This window comes from Heloderma suspectum, chromosome 5, assembly GCF_057233095.1.
Source record: "Heloderma suspectum isolate Gila_16-S chromosome 5, 16-S_ref, whole genome shotgun sequence".
In the NCBI taxonomy this organism is placed as follows: Eukaryota; Metazoa; Chordata; class Lepidosauria; order Squamata; family Helodermatidae; genus Heloderma; species Heloderma suspectum.
The window spans coordinates 218,641,008-218,655,807 of NC_139462.1; the positions used below are offsets into that span (position 1 = coordinate 218,641,008).

Here is a 14,800-nt window from a genome sequence, read left to right on the forward strand (position 1 = left end):
ATTATTATTATTATACCCCACTTTTTTCCCAGTACTGGGACACAAACATACCGGCCATACTTGGGAGATCACAGTACAGCATCAAGTCCATAATAACCTGTTCCTTTTTCTTTTAAATTGGTAATTAGCTAATTTTAATGCAACTTTCAGATTTCTATTTTGAACTCTTGAAAGGAATGGCAAAACGAAAAACAAAACTGCAAGTCTCAGTAACCTAAATTTACTAACTCTGGTTAGCTGGAGTACCTGAAAAGCTACCTATGTTGCCGAGTAGAAGATCAGCTCAACCTCGGCCCATTTATCTTGTCAGAAAATAGGCTCATAACCCAGTTTTAACTGTGTTTACTTAGAAGTAAGTTCAATGGGACTTACTTCTAAATAATTACGTTAAAGACTGCAGCCATAATTTTAGATAATTTTGTAAGTTGCTAGAGACATTTGACAACACAACTAGAAACACTGATATGCCTGCGCCTCAAAAGTTCTTTGTTTACTAAGAGTACCTTTTTGATGTGTACTACAAGGCTAGATCTTTACATAAAGACATTTCTGTGGTGTGAAAACACAGAAGGAGGCCAGTCTGCATAGTTCATGTGGAAGAAAACAACCACTTCAAATGGAGATTTCAACAAATTTGAATCTGCAATTTGCACAAAACTCAGAAATTCAAGAAAGCTGTTGCCTTCAAAAATACTCTCATTCTTAACAATACCACGTAACAAAAGTATACAGACATTCAGACTTACCATCCTTTAAAAATAGATATATCTAGCTGCTGTTTTAAAAAGCCATGCCAGATCAGCAAAAAGAAAGAAAAAGAAAAAAATATTGGTTTTTTTTATCAAAGTAATAGTGAAATGCTTCCAGGGTCCCTATAGATTGTTACTAGCTCATTGGTTCAAAATATGTGTCAAGAATATGACACATTTTCCATACTTCTAACCAGGTTGAGTAATTTACTGTGCTATCCTATCCACGTATACGAAGAGGTTATCCCTATTGATTTCAATGGGGCTTATTCCCAGGTAAGTGGGTATAAGGATTGCAGCCTTATTGCATTATCATAGTCCAGAGATTGTGGAACATGAATAAATAGAAAAGTTATATAGTTGTAATAGAATCTAATTGCTGAATCCTTTAATGATGCATAACTTTGTCCTTTTTTGTTCAGGTCTTTGCAAAAAGCCTGAGGAGCAGCACAGTGAACTCTAGAAAAACAGCAGTCTGCTGTTATTACACATGAAGAATGTCAACTGAAACATCCCTATAGTCACTGCCTTCCATTAATCTTTCTCTTTGCTTGCTTTAAAACAATGTTTTTACCTAGACTGAGATATTAAAATTGCTATCTGCACCATTTGTTGAGGGTACTGGACCGGGATTTGCTTAACTACAATGGTCAACGGCGAAAATTCCCCAAACTATAAGGCAGTTGTCTCAGTCATATTCGTTTTTGAGAAGCCCAGTGCCTCTTAGTAAGAGAATTTGTTGGTTCAGTGGTGAAATGTTGGTGATTGCTTAATAAAACACAGAGGCCACGTGGATTGAAGTTATATTACAGTGCTTACGTATTATTGTCTTATTTTAGCCCATGAGTGACTTCCAAAGGCATAAGAACCAGCCTTAAAATAAGAAAAGTTGAAGGCTCATCATCTTACATGACTACTGACACTTGTGTAGTCATGCTGAAGTCAATGCAACCACACCAGTTTAAGTACATGCTGACTCAATCCTTATAGACCAGATCCGTGGCAGAAGATGGCAGTTTTCTAAACTTGTATGTAAACCATCTTTTAAAAGTGATATGACTGAACGAAACCCATTTTGTTTCGGAGCAAAACATTGCCATAGCATTTTGTGTCCTGGATTTTGGAAGAGATCATGTAGCAAAAAGTCAATCAAATAGCAGAATATCGTATCAGGTGGTAAAATCAGCCCATATGGCAGCTCCTTATGTTCATTGCAATCAAAACGAACAAAAAGGTGGAATTTAACGTGGTTACCATAATAAGTTGCAATCAGATCGCTCCTGATGCTCTTTGCACCAGTAAACTGTGTCTAATAATTTCCTTTGATTGGAAGGTATTTTATTACTAACTCACACAATGTATTTGTTTATAATTTTCAGTACTTTATAATAAAAAGCGCTCTCTCATTCAGTAATTGTTGCTTACAGGTACTGTCAAACTTTTCGCACTTTCTGGTAAATTCTTATAAGTGTTTTAAGCATCATCTGCTTATGGCGCAAATCACATACTGACCTCCCACATAGTTTTAAATAGAGTGAAAAACATGTGAAATATGATCTATATTTTGACATTTTTAAATCTCCTAGTATGCATTTGCCATTGGAAATACAATGTTGAAAAAATCACATAATCAACAGTTTGGACACAGTAAAATATATAGGAAAAGGATACAGGAATTAAAAACAGGAAGGGGCTATCTTTAAAACAGCTCATAATTTAAAATGAAGGTATCAGTGTTGAAATGTCAGTAAGGTAGCTGTATAAAATGTCATGCTATGTCCTTAAGAGGGCAAACCCATATGTGCCTGCTCTGAAATATGCTCTGTCCTTAGTAGTCAACTTTCCCCTGATGCCATCACACATTTTAATATTTCCAAAATTTAGGCTGGCAGTGAGTTCCTTTGAAACCAACAGGAATTACTTTATATTTAGGATGGAAATGTATGTTATATTTGAGCCAAATGCAAGATCGTGGTGCTTTCTCTCATTGTGATCTTTTATTAATTTGGTCTTACTGGAGCCAGTAATCCACTTTATATCTTTACTAGGATGCCTGTTGTATGGTTTACAGTCCTGTCCCCAAACTTTACAAGTCACAGATGGCGAATTTAGAATGACAGGCAATCTGACTCTGAACACATTACTTGGGAGTAAGACCCATTGATATCAATGGACATACTTGCAAGCAATATGTTTAGGGTTGGGTGTTATTCTCATTGCAGTGAATACGGCTACATTAGCTTACATTCAATTCCACCTATTTCAGCTTAACTGGACTGTGGAACATCAGAGCCATGGACTCCAACTCTTAAGTACATTTACTTGGAAATAAGATCCATTAAAACCACTGGAGCTTGCTTCTAAATAGATGGATTTAAAATCAGACGGATTTAAAATCTACATCCACACAAATAGAAACCTTTGTTTCTAACTGGGTCCAAAAAGGAAGCCTTAATATTCCTTTTAGCGGAGTATTATCTTCTTTCTTATCACCAACATTTTCTCATTTTTATATTCTTTGTCTTGTTGAATAACTTTCTACTGTCTATCTCAGGAATTTACATTAACTTTCTTTCATTTAAACCATATGTTTTGGCTAATTACTACGGTTTCTATTCTGTTGATTAACAAAGATGAACATACCAGTCAGTTTGAGGACTTTAATTTTGACATGAAACGAGTGTGCTTAGCAAACACCCTGAATATGAAGAAGAAACAGAGAGGTTTCCAGTTGGCTTCATTTAGACAAATAGAGCTGGAAACTCTGTCCCTATTCATGGTGGATGGAAAATTAAATGGAAAGGGTCAAATTGCTTCCTTCACACTTCATGGAATCCTATTGATTTTTAGGGCAAAGATAAGGAAAGAATTTACCCAAAATCTATATTTTATATATATTAAAAAGGGGCATAATCAACTTCAGATCTCATCAGCTTATTTTAATTAGTGAGAAGTGGTCTCAATATCCCAATTAGTTTGGGTAATGGTTAAAACTTCATTTTTTCTCTTTTAAAGAAAAAAACAAAAGTATTGCTGTTTGCATGCACCATCTAAAAGCCAAGGAAAAGGCTCAGTCTGTGGGAAAACACAGTACATGTGACCACACAAACTGAAGGTGTAAACAGTTTGAAAGCGCTGTTTTCCTTCTATCTCTACCAATTCTAGGACTCATCCATGTTTCTGTTTACACAGTCAAACAGTATCTGACCGACATATGGCTGTTTGTGTTTTCTTAAACACTACTTTTAGCACTTCGACACTGGTTTTATGCTTTGTTTATTGGGTAAATACTAGGAATCTTTTATGATATACTTGTGTGCTTGCAAGAATTGAATGAAAATCTAACTCCGTGTTTGCTTTGCTTATTGTTGTATCTCCAAATACCCTTATGCTGCCTTGAAACCAGACCTGCAGTGACAAGTTGGTACAATTTTGATTGGGCTAGAAGGCAAGGACAGCATACAGTTCTTTTGAATTGATGGTTGTGTCATAAAGACCATTTGAAACATTACTAGATGACTTTTAGTGCTTTCCTTTGGGCTATAAGGGTCTTATAAAATGGTTGCACTGATCCATCTGTACACCAGTCATTCTATCAAGGTTATTCTTGCACAGCTCTGAGCCAAATCCAGGGGAGCAAGGGCAATCTAAAATCAAGAGTCAGGCAAATTCCTTTATGAGGACCTCCACAACGCCACAAAAGATTGTGCAAGCTTTCAAGTTCTCCAGAACTCTTCATCGGGCTATGTGGTAGAGGCAGAGGATGGGGCAAGAAACAAAAGAGTTAGAAAATTAGGGCGAAAAAAAATAGCTTAGCGCTTTTATCTTTGTTTTCATGTGCCTTGGAAATTACTTTTAGTAATTCGCAGAGCACTCCTATATGTGTCAATACAGAAATAAGTCCCACTGAATTCAATAGGGCTTATTCCAAGGAAGTGGATATAGGATTGCAGCCTTAAGACATGAGTGTGCACACACATGCCTTCAGTAAGGTTGCTATTTACTGCATCAAAGAGGGCAAAATGAATAGGACATTTAGGAGCCTATATTGCAACCATGCTGGAAAATGGATCGCTAATGCTTAATGGTCATTAGTGCCTTTTATTATTATACTATGCAGCACATTATATTTCTACAATACTATTTACCATTTATAGGTCTTGTTTTGTTCACATCATTTTGCCTTCACAATACAGACCAACTGTGTCCATGATAATCTTTCTGAATGGGATGGCTGCCACTTTTCTTTCTGACTAATAGAAGGCAGAATACAAGTCAGAAATACAAGTTACATTTTCATGAGTCTTCAGACATGGATGGGCCAGTTCTAAAAATAACAGAAATGGGTCTATGGAATCAGACAGTATAATTACAAGGAATACCCTAAGAAAAGAACATTTTTAGTTAATGTAACTATTTAACTAGTATTATAGAGAATAAATTAAATTACTGGAGCCAATTTCTTTAAAACCACATTGATCAGTGAGAAAAATCATATATCACTAATGTAAGGCATATGCTATCTTGTGACAATTAACAGGATATGTTAAAGTCATATCAACATTACTGTGGAAATCCCAACCATCACTGAAGGTTGCAGCCCTATGCACAATTCCTTAGAAGTGGCAGGTTTTATTGAAATGAATGGGATTTACTTTTTAAGCCCTTATTTTTGGGATCAGAGTTGCAAAGTTGTGATTATAAGTACACTTCCTTGGAAGTAAGTTGCCTTGCTGTCAATAGGTCGTACCCACAAGTAAGCATGTCCAAGCCTAACTTACATGGTGCTCAGTTCCGTAATATGTAATCGCTTGGTGCAATATTTCTACTTAATTAGCAATTAAGAGTAATTCACTGTAATTATTACTAATAGGAAGTTGGTTTGAGCTCTGACAATAGGTATTTTACTAATATATAAATGTTCCTATTAAATGCAGGAGAAAAGATATTAAATTAATACTGCTGAAAAAAATTAATTATCCTGATTAGAAATATTATTTATCTGTAGTAACATCTATTAGTTGCACAAATATAAAGATGAATAAATATATATTTAAGATATATATTTAAAAAGCATGTTCAAGGAAACCAGAGGATAGAATAATAAAGGGGCATCATTCTGCTAAGGTCAAGGTAACTGTGTGCATTTACAACAGCCAAATCTCCAGTTTCTGTTTTCCTTCGAAACAAAGATGGCAACAAGGTTAGAATTATACACTTTTTAATGGTTGATTTCATTTTCCACATCAGGTCTATCAGGCAAAGAGCTCAGGTTGCTGTGACTGATATTATATTTAATGTGAACTGATACCGTTTGCTAGGAATGAGCTGCCACCACTGTATACGTATCGCTGAGGGATGGATAGTGGAATTGAACCAAAGGTCCCCAATGGAAAAGATCAATACTTTATTTACTAAGATAAGCCCTAAAAACAAGATTGTTCAATAACAAGTCATATTTTTCTACTCGTATTTGTCTCCCAGTGTGCACATTCTCTCTGCTCCTCGTGATCTCTCTCCCCCTCCCTCTCTCATACACACACATTCATGCCCACACACACACACACACACACACACTCTTCTTCACTTGATGCCAACATGGTATTAGTCCTGCTGTATTTTTATATTTTATTGACACAAGTCAAAATATGATAGGGAGAATATTAACTCGTATAGTAGACCTCCACACGCATTAAATTCATCACAAATTAGGGAAGCCGCATCGAAATGTAATGAAATACTATTAATCGCACTTCTGTGTGAAATACTCTGTAATTATACTGAACACAACCATATACAGCATGTTTTGTTATGGTAGCTTAACTAGATAATTAGAGCTAAAGTTATTCCGTTGCTAGATATCAGATGTGGATCTCTAACAACTAGGCCAGAATTTATATGCTGTTAGTGAAAGATAAACCCGTTTACTTCTTCACTAAAAGAAAAGAAATTAAAAGGAACTTCGTGATAAGTTGGTCATACACTGCACGACAAAAGCAGGGTTCTGTAACTTCTGTAAATTAAGGCTGCAATCCTATGCACACTTACCTGGGTGTTAGTCCCCTTGAGCCCAACAAGTAGCCAAGACTAGAATTATATTGTAAGTATGCACTTGTGTGGCAAAATTATGTCCCTGCTAATTATAGAGAGATATAAGCTATGTAATGCCCCGAGGCTGCAATCCTAAAACACACTTACTAGGGAATAAGCCTCTTGGGTACAGTGGGAGTTACTTCCAAGCAAACATGCATCATAGGACCGCCCTGTGAATCTCCAGCCCTGATCATAAAAATCCTACAGATGAGATTTTCAAGATATGAAATCCTGCCCAACCCCAATTGCTGCAGGGTTTCTGTACTTGCACAAGGATCCATCTATCTACCTATCATCTATCTTTTTTAAAGTATATGTTAGAAATAGATAGATGGTGTGATAGAGACAGAGAGTGAGAGAGTCCAGATAGGGGTTTCTGTGAAGGTGTGATACCAGACAAAAACTCACCAGTTATTTCCTCAACTGGTAGCCAGCACCGCAAACAGGAGGGTAACTATGGGAAAACAGAAATAACAGTGGATGCCATGTACATTTTACACTGTATACATCCAATCTGGGGCCCATAGTAGCTTTTTCCATTTCCTCATTCTTCAGCATTGAAGTATGCATTAAAACATAAGGCAAGAGAAAAATAAAGCAATATTTGTGGTCAGACCCAGAAAGAAAGAAAGAAAGAAAGAAAGAAAGAAAGAAAGAAAGAAAGACCATTTGTTTTACCAAGCTGGAGTAGGAATGACAGCAATATTTAGAGTCATGATTCTAAAATCTAGCATAGTTTAGAAATCTAGGCTTTATGTTTAGGAAGGGACTAGGAACTGGGGATGGATGAGCCAAGCCATCTCCATATGTGTCTTGCAAATATCCATTCAACCTCAAACCAAGCCCAAATGTACCTTTGAGTACCCTCTTCCACAACTCAGTAAGGTTGAGGGGGTTTTAAAGAAAGGTCAAATGACCAACGGCAAGGCAGCGCAGGAGTATTAAGCTACCCTGCTTAAGAGGGCTTTTCTAGGTCACGTCACTTATTGTCGCAAGGCAGAACCACCTTCTATGTATTACAATAAAGGTACATGCAGTGGTTTTTTTTGGAGGAAGGGCATAATGAGGCTTTACACCAAGAAGAGGCGGGGGTGAGAGAAAGGTGGGGGAGAGCAATTCACAAAGCTCATTTAAATGAAATGGAAAAAGCAAGGGCCTTCGTTGCGCCTTTAAACATATTTACAGGATAGGGCAGTCTAATGGCATTCAGCAATGAATTCTGTTGCCTTCAGGAACAATTGATAAAGAATCTGGAAGCTGCCTTCTCCAGTCTACTGTGGGGAATGTTAATAAACTAGTACCCAAGGACTCCAAAGAGTGTGCAGTGGAATATTGGGAACTAAATGTCAGCTAATTAAGTCGGGCTGAGACCGTGAAAGATCTTGTGAGTTAAAAGTTAAATATTAATATCGGCTTCAAACTTTATGAGGAACCGGCTTAGTGGCAGAAGAGCAGGAACGGGAATACATTGTACAGTCATGACATTTTATATTGCTAGCTCTCCACGCTGCAGTATTCTGAACCTCCTGAAGATGTTTTTTTTTTAAAGTACATACTGAAAGAACATCCAATAACAAATAATAGAAAACCTGAAGGTGACTCACAAATTAGTGGAGGAAGAGAGCAAAGATCCTAAGAAGGCAATATTTTTTAGATGGTGGTTTTGTTTTTGTTTTTTACAAATTGTAAATGTTTTCAAAAGAAATGCGAGAATATTCAGAAAATTAATAAAGGTTCCGTCAGCCCTGATTTGGATTTTATTTTCAACTGAGCCAAAACTACTCACAGTCTTGTTTGTCTGTTTTTGTTTTGAGTGATTGTTTTTGCAAACAGTATTGAAAACACCTTCCATGATTGGCAAGTTTTGGTACTCCTTGAAAATGTGCATGGCTTAAATTGCCATCACTTATTCTCAACTGCACTTTTGTGCCCCCAGTGACGACAACATATAGCCAAATTCAATTGGTGGTAGGTCTTTGAAAACTGACTTCCACTGACATTACCATAAATATGGGGTCCCTGTTCCCTACATGATCCTTGATGGAGTGGGATTATTCATATACAAAGAAAGAGCCCAGTGGGTAAAAATGGCACCAAAGAAGCAGCAGCCAGGGAAAGAAAAAGTGCTGAACAGGATTTTTAAATGATGAATATTTGCCTAATCTACTGTGTGTGTACATTTGGGCTTGGTTTGAGGTTGAATGGATATTTGCAAGACACATATGGAGATAGCTTGGCTCATCCACCCCCCCGTTCCTAGCCCCTTCCTAAACATAAAGCCTAGATTTCTAAACTATGCTAGATTTTAGAATCACGACTCTAAATATTGCTGTCATTCCTACTCCAGCTTGGTAAATCAAATGGTCTTTCTTTCTTTCTTTCTTTCTTTCTTTCTTTCTTTCTTTCTTTCTTTCTGTGTGTTCTACTAGAGAAATTCAAAAGTTTTGACTTCCAAATTAAAACTGGCTTATATTCAGTACAGCACTGCTTCTACCCCTTCCAGAGTAAAAACACGAGTGGCTCCTATAGCCATTCACCTTGCCAGGGCCAGCCCTACCATTGGGCAGAGCAAGACAGCTGCCTCAGGCAGCAGATGCAGAGAAGCTGGCAGTGACTGAGCACCCCCCGCCCCACCCATTCCCCCTGAGTTCCCCAGCTGCTGCCAGTGCCCCAGTGGCACTTCTGGCACGGCTGGGCGAGCTGGCTGGGTAGCCTAATCACCTTTTCCCAACATGTCAGAGAAGGTGCTGCTGGGTCCAGCCCCTGACCACGTGAGCAGACCGAGGCGGCCAGGCCACACACTCCAGCTGATATGTATATGTCAGCTTGCTCATGTGACACATGCTGCCACTGCACTGCAGCATTTATTTGAGCAGGCAGCAAGCAGATGCTTAACCAGGGGTGGGGAACCCTTTTCAGCCAGAGGGCCGAATTAGCTCTGGACAAACTTGTCGGAGGCCACATGCTGGCAGGTGGCAGGGCCACAGCCCAAAGTGGGTCGAGCCATAGCCACTGCTTGTATATAGCCCAGGACGTGTTTGTCCCCTCATACCCACACACATGCACATACACCCTTCATGCACACCCCTTGCCTTCTCAGATTGGCAAGAGCGAGGGGTGGGAGAAACTGACTTCGGACTTGGCCAGTTCCTCAGGGTGCCTAGAGCCAGCCTCGCTCACCAATCAGGGAAGACAAGCAGTGGGCAAAGCACCATCTGCCAGTGACTGGAGCAGCCCCCTCTTGAGATGACAGTTCAGTCCACAGCCAGCTGTCAGGGTGGACACTGAGCCCATAGAACCTTAGAGCAGTTCTGATTCTGAGGAGGAACAGCTGTCCGTGGGAGAGGAGTGCGCTCATCCCTCCCAGGCCCTGCAGCTGGCAGAGATTCCTCCTGCCGGCATTCCAGACATAGATAGCAGTCCTGGGAGTGAAAGAGCGCCGGAGGAGGGCTGGCTGGATGCTCGACGCAGATGCAGACGCAAAGAGCGACGAGCTATGGAGGGCGCGAAAAGGAGGCGTAGCGCCCATTTGGCGCGCAAGCAACGGTCACGTCCAGAGGACCCAAAGGAAAAGGGGAGGGACTCTCCCTAGCCCATAAGTTCAGGGTCTGCAAGTGATTCTCGTTCAAACGGGGACCAACTGTTTCCAACCCGGGGCACAGGTTACTCTACTGTTCATAGCTTAGTTGCTGGTGATAGAGTTATTAAGTTGTAAAAGGAATAAAGCCTTGAAAAGAATCCTTTGTGTCTGGAGTTGGCTACTGGAGTAGACTGAAAGAGGACAGCTAGGGCCCCCTGACACCAGCTTCACTCCTCGCTCACCTTCCTTGCCTAAGGAAAGGTAAGGGGGAGGCAAGCTCTCTGAGCCACAGCCTCGAGGTGTGCTCACTGAGGCCGTGGCTCAGTCAGGAGGTGCTATCCCATCCCCTCTTCCCTTCTCTGAGGGGGCAGGGTTTGGGGGACCTCACCTGAAGGCTCCCTATCCCTGCGCTGAGTGGAGATCGAGTGGTGGTGAGGTGTTGGAGGATAGGGCTGTGTGTGGCATATCGCCTGCCCTGCACCGCCCTAAGCCAGCCTGCTCTCCTCAGATGTAGTGGAGGCCACTGTACCATCGCCAGCAGTGAAGCAAGGTTCAGTGGCCAGCCCAGTTAGAGGGTCATCTTGCCCTTTGCCTCAGGCAGCAAAATGTCTCGGGCTTGCCCTCTTCCCTTCCTTGTTAACTAGCAGATTGGTTTTTATTCAATCTGAGCTCCCACCAGTGTAGGTGTCACGCCAGCGCTAAAGCCACACTGAGGTGCCACCGCTCAGTTTTGTAGTGAAGGCCAAATGAGGCAGGAGAACAACCATTTTGAGAATTAACTTGCTGGATTTAGGGAGCCAATAATAGGTAATTTATTTTCAGTATGCCTTTGGGTCTTCTGGAAACAAGGACTTAAGGCAGGCAAGCAAGATTATGAAGATCCACCCTACACAATTTCTCCTTTATGCTGTTACCATATTAGCACATATCTACTTGCTTTGGCTCATCTTGTCATTGTTATGACATTTTCAATTCTGTTTACTTGGGGTCAAAGAAGACTTACCATCCCTTTGAATCCCAGCGTGTGTATATGATCTTCATGCATCTGATGATGTACGTTCTAGCCTACGAAGGTCCGTACCACAATAAATGTGTTCGTTTTTAAGCTCCTACTGGATTCTTTGTTGTTTTTGCAGTTACTACAAGCAACTATGACTGCCTTGTTGGTATTTTCCCCCATGTTGCTGCTGCTGTTTTTGCTTTATTTTTAAAATTGCATCCTGCCTTTCTTTTGTAGGAAAGCTCAAGGCAGCTAATACAGAAATTTTAAAAACAACAGGAAACCTAGAGCAATCAAACTCAATTTAGTGGGCGGTTGGGTCATATTAAGCTAACAGGTAAAAGAAAATCTTGGATGAGATATTTTAATTGTCATGATCAGAAGGCACTGTCAAACTGAAACAGGCATGCTTTTGTTTGAAAGCACAGGATTCAAATGATTGGCAGATTGTTTGTTTATTACATTTCTGTATCACCCAATAACCAAAGTTCTCTCGGTGGTTTACAGCAATTAAGACCATAAAATACAGCATAAGATATAATGTACAAGTTTACAATAAAAGTAAAAACCAAGATAAAACCTAGCAGCATGCAAAGATTTAAAATACGGTAACAACTAAAATGGCTGGGAAAATGAGGCGGTCTTCACCGGAAAGAACACAGCTGAGCCTCTCTAGAAAGCTCATTCCACAACTGGGTTGTCACAACAGAAAAGGCCCTCTTCTTAGTAGCCACTGAACTCACTTCCATTGGCATCGGCTCCTGGAAAAGGACCACTGAGGATGATCTTACGGTTTAGGCAGGTGTACATTGGAGGAGCCCCTTCATGGATCACTGCCTTGTTGCGGCATAGGGGCTTGCGTAACTCAGTGAAGCCATAAGCTATGCCATGCAGGGCCACCCAAGATGGACAGGTCATGGCGGAGAATTCTGACAAAATGTGGTCCACCGGAGAAGGAAATGGCAACCCACTCCAGTATTCTTGCCAAGAAAACCCCATGGAACGTATCACAAGGCTAAAAGAGATGACACCGGAAGATGAGCCCCTCAGCTCGGAAGGTGTCCAATATACTACTGGGGAAGAGCAGAGGGTATTTCCAAGGAGCGCCAGAAAGAGTGAAGCGGCTGGGCCAAAGCCGAAAGGACACTCAGCTGTGGATGTGTCTGGTGGAGAAAAGAAAATCCCATGCTGTAAAGAACAATATTGTTTAGGAACCTGGAATGTAAGATCAATGAATCAAGGTAAGCTGGAAGTGGTCAAACATGAGATGGCAAGATTGAACATCAGCATCTTGAACAGCGAACTAAAATGGACAAGCATGGGCGAATTTAATTCAGGTGACCATCATATCTACTACTGTGGGCAAGAATCCCTTAGAAGAAATGGAGTAGCACTCATAGTCAATAAAAGGGTGGGAAAAGCAGCACTGGGGTACAATCTCAAAAACGATAGAATGATCTCAGTACGAATCCAAGGCAAACCATTCAACATCACAAACCAGTCTATGGCCCAACCACTGAGGCCGAAGAAGCTGAGGTTGATCAGTTCTATGAAGACCTAAAACACCTTCTAGAACTAACACCAAAGGAAGATGTCATTTTCATCATAGGGGATTGGAATGCCAAAGTAGGAAGACAAGAAATAACTGGGATAACAGGCAAGCATGGCCTTGGTGTACAAAATGAAGCAGGACAAAGGCTAATAGAGTTTTGTCAAGAGAACACGCTGATCATAGCAAGCACTCTTTTCCAACAGCACAAGAGGCGACTCTACACATGGACATCACCAGATGGTCAATATCGAAATCAGACTGATTATGTACTTTGCAGCCAAAGATGGAGAAGCTCTATAACGTCAGTAAAAACAAGACCTGGAGCTGACTGTGGCTCAGATCATGAGCTGCTTCTTCCAAAATTTCGGCTTAAATTGAAGAATGTAGGGAAAACCACTAAACCTATCAGGTATGACCTAAATCATATCCCTTATGAATATACAGTGGAGGTGAGGAATAGATTTCAGGGATTAGATCTGATAGACAGAGTGCCTGAGGAACTATGGACGGAGGTCCGTAACATTGTTCAGGAGGCAACAACGAAATCCATCCCAAAGAAAAAGAAATGCAAGAAAGCCAAGTGGCTGTCTGAGGAGGCTTTACAAGTAGCTGAGGAAAGAAGGGAAGCGAAAAGCAAGGGAGAAAGGGGAAGATATATCCAACTGAATGCAGAGTTCCAGAGAATAGCAAGGAGAGACAAGAAGGCCTTCTTAAATGAACAATGCAAAGAAATCGAGGAAAACAATAGAATGGGAAAGACTAGAGATCTTTTCCAGAAAATCGGAGAGATCAAGGGAACGTTTTGTGCAAAGACGGGCATGATAAAGGACAAAGAAGGCAGGGACCTAACAGAAGCAGATGAGATTAAGAAGAGATGGCAAGAATACACAGAAGAACTATACAGGAAAGATCTTAATGTCCCTGATAGCCATGATAGTGCGGTCACTGAACTTGAGCCGGACATCCTACAGAGTGAAGTCAAGTGGGCCTTAGGAAGCATTACTAACAACAAAGCTGGCGGAGATGACAGTCTTCCAGCTGAGCTATTTAAAATCCTAAAAGATGATGCTGTTAAAGTGCTGCACTCAATATGCCAACAAATTTGGAACACTCAGCAGTGGTCACAAGACTGGAAAAGGTCAGTTTACATTCCAATTCCGAAGAAAGGCAATGCCAAAGAGTGTTCAAACTACTGTACAATTGTGCTCATTTCACACGCCAGCAAGGTTATGCTCAAAATCCTACAAGCTAGTCTTCAGCAGTATGTGAACAGAGAACTACCGGAAGTACAAGCTGGGTTTCGAAGAGGCAGAGGAACTAGAGATCAAATCGCCAACACTCGCTGGATCATGGAGAAAGCAAGAGAATTCCAAGAAAACGTCTATTTCTGCTTCATTGACTACGCTAAAGCCTTTGATTGTGTGGATCACAACAAACTGTGGCAAATTCTGAAAGAGATGGGAGTACCAGACCACCTTACCTGTCTCCTGAGAAACCTGTATGAGGGTCAAGAAGCAACAGTAAGAACCAGACATGGAACAACTGATTGGTTCAAAATTGGGAAAGGAGTACGACAAGGCTGCATATTGTCACCCTGCTTATTTAATTTATATGCAGAGTACATCATGAGAAACGCTGAGATGGATGAATCACAGGTTGGAATTAAGATTGCCGGGAGAATTATCAACAACCTCAGATACGCAGATGATACCACCCTAATGGCAGAAAGCGAAGAGGATCTCAAGAGCCTCTTCTTAAGGGTAAAAGTGGAGAGTGCAAAAGCTGGTTTGAAACTCAGCATTAACAAAACTAAGTTCATGGCATCT

General features: G+C 40.6%; 1 protein-coding gene across 2 annotated transcripts in view; it reads left to right on the forward strand.

Moving 5' to 3' along the window:
• CNPY1 (canopy FGF signaling regulator 1) overlaps positions 1-4,548 on the forward strand; it is a 105,348-nt gene extending 100,800 nt beyond the window's left edge. Inside the window, exon 7 of one of the 2 annotated variants that reach the window (XM_084859322.1) lies at positions 1,172-4,259. In XM_084859322.1, coding sequence (XP_084715448.1) covers positions 1,172-1,212 — 41 coding nt within the window. In that variant the 3' untranslated portion in view covers positions 1,213-4,259. Of the gene's footprint in view, positions 1-1,171 lie in introns of both variants that reach the window. The other variant, XM_084859323.1, reaches the window with a different exon arrangement.
• Positions 4,549-14,800: the final 10,252 nt, after the last annotated feature.